General features: G+C 39.1%; 1 protein-coding gene across 5 annotated transcripts in view; it reads left to right on the forward strand.

The window, feature by feature from the left end:
• IL12RB2 (interleukin 12 receptor, beta 2) overlaps window positions 1-10,018 on the forward strand; it is an 87,181-nt gene that overhangs the window by 21,634 nt on the left and 55,529 nt on the right. For all 5 annotated transcript variants that reach the window (XM_010850298.1, XM_010850297.1, XM_010850299.1 and 2 more), the window contains 2 exons: window positions 785-927; window positions 2,546-2,696. In XM_010850298.1, the coding sequence (XP_010848600.1) occupies window positions 785-927; window positions 2,546-2,696 (294 nt within the window). The remainder of the gene's footprint in view (window positions 1-784; window positions 928-2,545; window positions 2,697-10,018) is intronic.

A 10,018-nucleotide genomic window follows, 5' to 3' on the forward strand; every position in this document is an offset into this window, starting at 1 on the left:
ATGTACCAAATGCATCTTCCTCAGAGAACACTTACTTCACCCCTCTCATCAGCTTGGGAGCTGGAGTTAGCCAGTCCCAGCACATTTCTGAGCAGATGTAATTGGCCCAGTTGAGTCAGAGGCCAATTCCAGGCATTCCCAGGTAACACTGAGCTTCTGACCTGCCTGAAGTTCTGGCCTCACAACACGTGTCTCTTTTCTCTCTTCCCAAGGCATCTCATTGCACATATACACACTGTACAGTGTAGTAAATGATGTACGTTAGCATCTACTCTACATTTTGCTATCACACTTTTGCCTATTTTGCCTTCCTTCTCTTTACATTGACCATTCATCTCTAGTCACCTTCTTTCCCTCTTCTCTTCTATTCCTCTGTTGCCGAGTCTCTTTCCTATGGATTTCCTACCAAGATTTTTTCTCCTTCTGATGTAATCGCCACTAGCCACACCTCTACCTTCTCAGCCATTGAAACTCTTGGGTTTGGCACATTGGTTTTCTTTAAATCATTAAATTAAGTGAAATCCAAATTATCAGTGATGGTTATGGTAGTTTATCTGTTTAAAAATGAGGGTAGATTAAAGGGAATTACTTTAATGATTTAGAAGTCAATCCAATTTTTTCTTCCTTCTAAAAGCCAGGGACTCCTCTCTTGTTTGTTTCACCAAGTTGGCGGCTGTGCATTTTAGAAATGAGACTTGTTCAACTCTTTATAGCTCATGTAATTATAAGGCAATTTCCAGCTGTGGAGCCTGAATCATACTTTTTTGTTTGTCCTGGTTACCAGTGAGGCCTCTTCCTCCGTGGGACATCAGAATCAAATTTGTAAACGCTTCCGTGGACAGGTGTACCCTTCTGTGGAGAGATGAGGGACTGGTGCTACTCAATCGACTCAGATATCGGCCCATTAACAGCAGATCCTGGAATATGGTAATGGTCTCTAGAGTGAAGGGGAAACCAGGGAGAAATTCTTAGTAGCACCGCCCAGATGTCTTTTTTCATATCAGCAAAATACAGAGTTTAAGAATGTTTAGCCCAAAAGTACACATATACATGTGAGACATATCAGTCAATCATTTACACTTCTGTTTATTGAGAAGTATCTTAGGGAATTCCCTGGCAGTCCAGTGGTTAGGACTCCATACACTCACTGCCAAGGGTCCAGGTTTGATTCCTGGTGGGGAAACTAAAATCCCATAAACCATGTGTCAAAAAAAAGAAAAAAATGAAAACAAATATCCTAAAATTTGATCACTGATGCTGAAATTTTTTAAGCCATAAGCTTCTGTAAACCCACACTAATTTTCTATGATTTATTTCTAGTAAATGATTCATTTTTCCTTGTTGTTCTACTCCCTACCCCATTATTACTTCCATTATTACTTTTTAGTAATTTCTTTTAAATTATTTATATATTTAGTTGGCTGCACTGGGTTTTAGTTTCTGCATGCGGGATCTAGTTCCCTGACCAGGGATGGAACTCAGGCCCCCTGTATTGGGAGCACAGTCTTAGCCATTACACCACCAGGGAAGTCTCACGTTTTAGTAATTTTTAACCTATTGGAAAAATAAATATTAGGGAATGTTCAGAGGCTTATCTAAATTGAATATTCCAAAGATAAAACTTTACACTTTGATGTAATATTGAACATTAAATTTTTACAATAAAAATGTAGGATTATGATTCTTTCCAGTATTTTGGTAAAATATAGTGCCTATAATAATAACAAAGGATCAGTTCCACATAGGAGAATTCCATGGACTATTCCATGGGGTCACAAAGAATCGGACACGACTGAGTGACTTTTACCCTATTCAAATATTAGTCGCTTAGATTTATGTCTGACTCTTTGTGACCCTGTGGAGTGTAGCCCACCAGGCTCCTTGGTCCGTGGAATTCTCCAGGCAGTAATACTGGAGTGGGTTGCCATTCCCTTCTCCAGGGGATCTTTCTGACCAAGGGACCAAACTCAGGTGGATTTTTCACCATCTGAGCCACCAGGGAAGCCCTAGTTCCAGATATAGAAAGGTATAATAATTAAGTGTTTATATATTGTTGTTGTTGTTCAGTCATGAAGTCGTGTCCGACTCTTTGTGACCCCAAGGACTGCAGCATGCCATTTAATAATTTTCTTATATAATTAAATTTTTCTGTTTGGAGCCAGTTTTATGTCTGTGTTAAAACATTCATTGCATTCTCATTGTGGCCAAATAAAAAATAATATCTAGTTAGAAACAAACTTTTTCAAGGCCTTTTTGAAAACGAGTAGTTTTCAGTGTTTACTTGTTTTATAGCTGGTTTCTGGATCCCCTTTGGAATCTCTATAGATGGGTTGTTAGATCCACAAATTTTTTTGTCTTTGTGTTTCTAATGAGACACTATTGTTTCAGATTAACATCACATGTATTCAGTAACCCAGTTATTTTATTTCTTCTCATTGAATGACAGATTTGAAAAGTAAAAAGGGTTATCTAGTTTGGTTTTCTTACCTTTATTTTAATTAATTTAGTATTAACAGGCACTTTAAAAAATCTTGTTGGTTTCAAGGTTAATGTCACAAATGCCAAAGGAAGACATGACTTGCTGGATCTGAAACCCTTTACAGAATATGAATTTCAGATTTCCTCTAAGCTACATCTTTATAAAGGTAGTTGGAGTGATTGGAGTGAATCTTTGCGAACACAAACACCAGAAGAAGGTATGTGTCTAAAAGAGGCGGGGAGCGGGGGGAGGCGGGGGAAGGAGTGGTGGATAGACAGGATGAAAGATAAGAGAGAGAGGAAGATGTAATAATTTCCTTAGAATAGACTCTAAAATACTGATACTAAATCAAAACATAGTGCATTGATTAACAAGCTCATTTTCACATCAGCTTAAGTATTGAAGCTGTCCAGGGAGATATGTTTATATTGCTTGGAAATTTTTGACATTAGTTAAGTCCTACTCCTGTTTTTCATATATTATCACATTGGTTACAAGCTTTATGCCTCTGTTTGATTTTATCTCTTACTTCTATTTCACTTACTATCTCACTCTTTCTTATTCCACAAAGCTATGACTAGTAATTAATTTCATTCCTTTATCATTAAACCTTGATGCATCTTGCCTTTTGGGTTCTATGAAAATTAATATGGCCTTTATAAGCCATACTAAAAGCTTGGGAAAAGGTAATCTCTGGAGACATAACATTTTAAAATAAAGTTTAACATTCAACAATCCTCTCTTTTCCAAATATTACAGCCCTGCACTTCTTCAAACTTTGATACTCACTGCTCACAGGAGTACCATAGATAGCCCATAGCTATGAAGAGGAGGTCAAATATATTTTTCAGTCTGATGAGCTTTTTGTTTTTGGTAATTATTGGGAAGACAGTTTTATTGAAGTAAAATCAAATATTTTATTAAACCAAAAATGTTTATATGCACTTTATGCCTCTTCTAAATCTTTGGAGACATAAGAAATAGCCATTTGAGTATTAGTTTTTGAAAGCACTCAGTTAGTGATACAATATACAACTTCATAATTTGTCTGAGAAGTTAAGTTGTATCACATTAAGCTAAAATATAAAAATAGGGAAACTCTGGGCTCATAAATTCTTGTCATTTTTACTCACACTTGATAATGACCTGTTTAGATATGTATGAAAGATTTTTATTTTTATTTTTTCAAGTGTTTATCTGTTGAATTAAAAGCCCATCAAGGCAGAATGGTAATTTTCTCATATCCTATAAAATGAACCACTACCATAACAACGAATGCAGCAACTTGTTGTGTTTATGAACTCGTGGATGGTTATGAATTGAACCAAGGAAGCTGGCTTATTCAGAGTAGTTGCAAGCATTCACAAAGAGAGAAACCCATACTCTGAAATACGCCACGTTGACCAAGCTCTGCTGACTTCCTCTCTATCTGAATCTCCCTTTTCTGTGTTTGATCTTTCTGTGGGTTATTGTAAGATCTCTTTTCTCTTACTCTAAGCTTCATGGTTTTCACCTCTTACCACTGTTTCTGTCATCAGTTTCTGTATGAAACACTAACTGATGTAAACCTAAAAGGTGTGAAATTTTTTTGACACTTCTTCCTTTTAACCCTTGGGATGTGTATGCAAATGTAACTTGGCATTTAAAAAAAAATACTAGTAAGCTTTTTTTTTTTTAATTACTGTCTAAAACTGAGCAATGTTATTATGATAGAGCTCTTTCTTTGCAGTCTTGGCTACTCAAAACAGCACAATATGTTATCTCTTAGTGGTTTGGGTGCAGTTATTTATAGCATGTCAGCAGTGAATGAAGGCATTATTCACTCCATATGCCCCTTCCCTTGTCATTAAATTAAACTCTTGTCACAGTCCTCCATGAAGAACAGTTTAAAAATGACCACTAAGTAAGGGGTGGAAGGAAACAGATCACATTCCTATGCTTAGGAAGACAGTCCATCAATCAGTATACGTCAAATGTGGGCCTGACTGGGAAACGAGCAGTCATATTTTGCTTCTAGTGGGACAACAGTCTTGAGTTTGGGTTGCATAGTGTCTTCACATGCCTGAGAAAATGCCCAAGTACTGGGGTACAGTGCTTCCTCATCATTTTGAGCACCCAGGAGGAGACTCCAAAATAAAGGTGAATGAACCATTCCTTAGAGCTATATTAACAATTAAGTCTTTCTGCCTATTAATTCTTCATCATTTTTCAGTGTTATTTGTATGTTTGGTCTTGGTAAACTTGACTGTGGACAGTTAATAAAGGAAGTTTTAAATGCTCATACTAGTGCCAGAGGAGGAGTCCTCCTCCATCATGGTGATGGCATAGGTAATTGGTGAGAGATCCCCAAAGAGAGGAAAAAACATAGCTGCAGCCACCCATCTTCCCATTGAGAAGCTAGACGATTGTTCATTCACTTGTGATTTTAAACAATTGCTAGGATAGGTTGCTGCTGCTGCTGCTGCTAAGTCGCTTCAGTCATGTCCGACTCCGTGTGGCTCCATAGATGGCAGCCCACCAGGCTCCTCCGTCCCTGGGATTCTCCAGGCAAGAATACTGGAGTGGGTTGCCATTGCCTTCTCCATAGGATAGGTTAGGTGTGAACAATTAAATACTAGAGGTTATTTTACCATCTGTTAGTAAGCAAGATGTTAAGTCTAGCTTAAGAGTTAGCAAATATTTTCTATAAAGGTCCAAAGCTGAAAATAATAAATATTTTCAGCTTTGCAGACCTATGATCTTTGTCACAACTATTAAAATTTGCTGTTATCACATGCAAGCAGCCATTGACAGTCTAGAAATACATAGACAAAACTGTATCCAAAATTTTATTTTTGCACACTGAAACTTGAATTTTATAAAATTTTTATGTCACTAAAAAGGATTCTTCTTTTGATTGGTTGTCAACCATCTAAAAATGTGAAAGCTATTATCATTAGTTCACTGGCTATATTGAAACACAGAATAGGGAACCAGTCAGATTTGGTCCATGGGCCATAGTTTGCTGATTCCTAAATTAGCTAAACTTGAAAATATCATGCTTGTATCTTTTTTCCTAAGACTTGAGGAAATGAGAATGAATGGTTATTTACCTACTAAAGGGGCTTAGCGACAAACATTTTCATTAGAGGGAAAATGTTACGTTTGAGATCCAATGAGTGTCCCTACCCTCTTTTCTTCTTCTTGTGGCCTCTCCTAAGCTCAACACCTACCCTGGAAGAAGTAAATGCCTAAGCTTAATTATTTGACAAGATGGTAATCACTCCAATGGGAAGAAATGCTTTTCATGAAACCCTCCAAAAGAAGCCAGTGGGGAGTAAAAAACACTTCTCTGGATGGCCTGTAAGGAATGTATATATGCCAGGAACTATGCCAGGTACTCAGATGCAATGATAACCAGTCAGATCCTCAGATTCAGGGACTTACAGTCTATCTTGGAACATCAGGGAAAATTCCTGGAAGAGATGGCACCAAGAATAAGCTGCAAAGCCCAAAGGGAATCTTATGGCCTTCTACCATCTGGAGTATGCGGTCTCCAAGGTACTGCAGTAGAAGGGAAGAGCTATTACCTCCTAGAAGTACTTGCTTCTCTTGAGTTCTGTGAAATCTCTTCTACCCTGTTGGTTTTTCTTCTACCCTGTTGGCCCATTCTTCCTAGTCTTTTATGCTGGCCATCTTTCTCTTCTTAATCTCAATATACAGGGCTTTGTATTGGGTCTCTTTCTTTTCCCAGCTGACCTCATTCAATCTCATGGCTCTAAAACTAGATAGGTAGGTAAAGAGAAAGAAAGAATATAGTTTCTGTTCTGGAGTCTCTCCAGAACTTCAGATTTGTACTCCAATCACCTATTCTACATCTTCACTTAGATATCAACAGATACACTAAACCTCACATAGCCAAAAAAATTGTTTTTTCTCCAATGCAAAATGCTTTCAGAATGCCTCTGTTTCAGTCTTCCTTTCGTGGTTAATGACTCTACCATCTTCCTAGTTATTCAAGTCAAAAAATGGAGAAATCATCCTTAAATTCTCCTTTTCTCCCATTCCCTTATACCAGCATTGAGTCTCCTAAACATATTCAAAATCTATTCATTGCTTCCACTGCTACTCTGGCTATCCTAGTTTAAGCTACTTTCTCATTAGAAAACATAACAACAAAATGAACACTTACAAACTCACCATTCAAGTTAAATGCTGTAAAATTACTGATGTATTCTTACCCTGTCACACTTCCCCACAGGTAGCCACTACCCTGGATTGTGTGTTTATGTCATCATCACACTTTTCTCATAGTTTTCAGAAATGTATATACTTCTAAACAGTGATTAGTGTCACTTGTTTTAAGCTTGATCAAAATTATATGCAGTATATAATCTTTTGCAACTCACTTTTTTTCCCCATCAGGACTCTAACATGATGCCTCCATTGATTTTAGGATAGAGGAAACATCCTTGCTTCTGTTAAGAAATAGGCTCTTCACTTGTGATCTGGATGTTGAAAGATTATCTTTCTTAAAAAGAAAAAAATAGATGGTGGAGTATTCAGCTATGTCAGATGTTCCCAGTAAATCCACTGAAGTGAGAATAGAGAAGTAATCATCAGATTTGACAAAGCAGCATCAATTTCTGACCAGGAACAGCATAAGTAGAGTTGTGGGGCATTGAATGAGAGTGAATGTGAGGTGAGGAAATAAAGACAGTGACGATTCACAACTCTTCAAGAAGTTCTGTGAAGGGGAGCAGAGATGTTGGGCAGTAGCTGGAGTAGGATGTAGCATTAAGAAATTCCTTAATTTTTTTTAGGATCAGAGATAATACAGTATATTTACAAGGTGATTTTAGGACCCAGCAGAAAAAGAGAGATTAATGATACAGGAAATAGGATAATAGTGGGAGAGATATACTTGATGAAGCAAGAGGATGGGACCTAAAACTCAAGGGGTTGGCCTATGATGGAAGTAGGGAATGCTTCATTCACAGTAAAGTCAGTAGAAGTGATGTGTTAGGGAACTGATGGGGAAGTTTGAAAGTTTTCATGGTGGAAATATTAGGGAATCCCTGTCTGATCACTTCCTTTTGCTCAGTGAAGTGTGAGGCAAAGACATGAGGTGAGAGAATCAGATCATTTGAAGTGAGCAGGTAGAGGGACTTACAGCATCAGCCATTGGGAAGAAGCAACCCCTGTGGATGATAAGCCACCAAAAATAGTGACAGAAAGGAGTGAAAAGAGAGAGTGAACAAAGTGTTGAAATCATCAAAGAGGAGGAAGGGTGGGGGAGTGTGTAGGGCTTCCCATGGAGACATAGCAGGTGGTAACGTATGAAGGCAAGAGTCTACCACTGAGAAACTTGTTTAATCATGTAGGTGTTTGTGAATCTGTGAATCTATTTGAGTTATTTGAAACTAGATTTTAGAGAAGTGTATCACAGTCCAAAGAGTGGACATTGAGGAACCAAGGTGGTGGATGACTTACTTAGCTCTGTCTTTCCCTGCTTGGAGCATGGCTTGGACCAAAATATTCTCATGGGTTCAATTTAGTCCACTACCTGAAATCTCTCAAGGTACTCCTTTTTCATATTCACTTTGTGTTAAATTCTCTATTTTTACTGTTCTTAGAGATCTTTCTACTCTACCCCTGCTGCTGCTAAGTCGCTTCAGTCATGTCCAACTCTGTGCGACTCCATAGACGGCAGCCCACCAGGCTCCCCCGTCCCTGGGATTCTCCAGGCAAGAACACTGGAGTGGGTTGCCATTTCCTTCTCCAATGCATGAAAGTGAAAAGTGAAAGTGAAGTCGCTCAGTCATGTCCGACTCTATCGACCCCATGGACTGCAGCCTACTAGGCTCCTCCGTCCATGGGATTTTCCAGGCAAAAGTACTGGAGTGGTGCGTGCTAAAACCTCGGTGGAGGGATTGCTGTCTACTTGCAATTCAGTTTCTCTCATCCACACCATTGCACTTGCCTTGGCTTCCAAGATGAATGCTAATCTCAGAAGCAGCACATGGCTTAGCCCTGATTTACTTACCACACGTCCTGTTTCATTGAATCCTCAAATCTTGGGATTCCCTTGTAACTCAGTCAGTAAAGAATCTGCCTGCAATGCAGGAGACCCGGGTTTGATTCCTGGGTGGGAAAGATCCCCTGGAGAAGGAAATGGCAGCCCATTCCAGTATTCTTGCCCGAAGAATCCCATGGACAGAGGAGCCTGGCAGGCTACAGTCCATGCGGTCACAAGAGTCAGACGTGACTTAATGACTAAACTGCCACCACCAGAGTTGAAAGAACCCTTTGAGGGCAGTTAGGCTGATCTTCTGCTTAATTTAGGATATCTTCCTTTTTTATATTGGTGATTCCTTCCTCTTTAACCCAGTTTTTTTCCTTCACATGGATAGTACATTCGTCTCAGGAGAAATGACTTCCATTGCTCAATATTCATACTTTTTATCATTTGTATTCATCCTTTTTGTGTGTGTCACTTGGGACATATGGCCTTTGTCTTTCCTTTTCTCACCTGCCTATGATACTTTTATCTGACTTTTTGATAACACTGAGGTTAGGACTCCCAAGTGATTTTGACAGTTGAATGTCAAAGATTCTCTATAATGTTAGCCCTTATATTGCTTTACATAGCAGTAGTTTGACATTTCTAGTCATGAAGTTTTACACTTTGAAACCCATACAGATTTGACTAATGATTTCTCTCCCATAGAGGCTTACACTACAGGTTGGCACTGTTAAAATTTCAGCTTCACTTGCAATTTATCTTTTGAAGAAACTATGACTCTTGAATTTGATTCTTAGCTCTGTAATAATCTGGTAGGTTGTAGAGGCAATGAGTGGCAATGAGAGGCTAGTGTTCCCTTGAAATTTCTCACCTATATGTAATTAACTGAAGACATGTAGCACCATGGAACGTGCCATCTGGCCTAGACACTGAGCACACCATAGTTTCCAAATCCTGATTATGTGGTCAATGTCTGGATCATCTAGTTTGTGGCCTGTTCAGATCTTTGCTCAACACGGTGAATGCTAACAGATGAGCAGGGTCTTTGGAGACAGCAAACTTGGGCCCAGCTCTCAGCTTTGCCATTACCATCTCTGCAGTTTTTGTAAATCATTTGACTTTTGTCAGCCTCCTTGTCCTCAGCTGCAAAACAGGTCTACTCATATGCTCCCTCTGCATTGTGTGAGGATTAAATGAGAGCATGGATATATAGTATCCAAAGATTATTTGGCACATGGTAGTCGGACACGACTGAGCGACTTCACTTTCACTTTTCACTTTTATGCACTGGAGAAGGAAATGGCAACCCACTCCAGTGTTCTTGCCTGGAGAATCCCAGGGACGGGGGAGCCTGGTGGGCTGCCGTCTATGGGGTCACACAGAGTTGGACATGACTGAAGTGACTTAGCAGCAGCAGCAGCAGCAGCAGAAGGTGGTCAGTAAATGCCAGGCCCCCTTCCTTTCTGTTGCCTGTGCTTTTTTCCTTTTTACATATGGACTAGCAGAAAAAAAAGCACAGGCAACAGAAAGGAAGG

Source organism: Bison bison, unplaced genomic scaffold, assembly GCF_000754665.1.
Source record: "Bison bison bison isolate TAMUID 2011002044 unplaced genomic scaffold, Bison_UMD1.0 scf7180017864290, whole genome shotgun sequence".
NCBI lineage: Eukaryota > Metazoa > Chordata > Mammalia > Artiodactyla > Bovidae > Bison > Bison bison.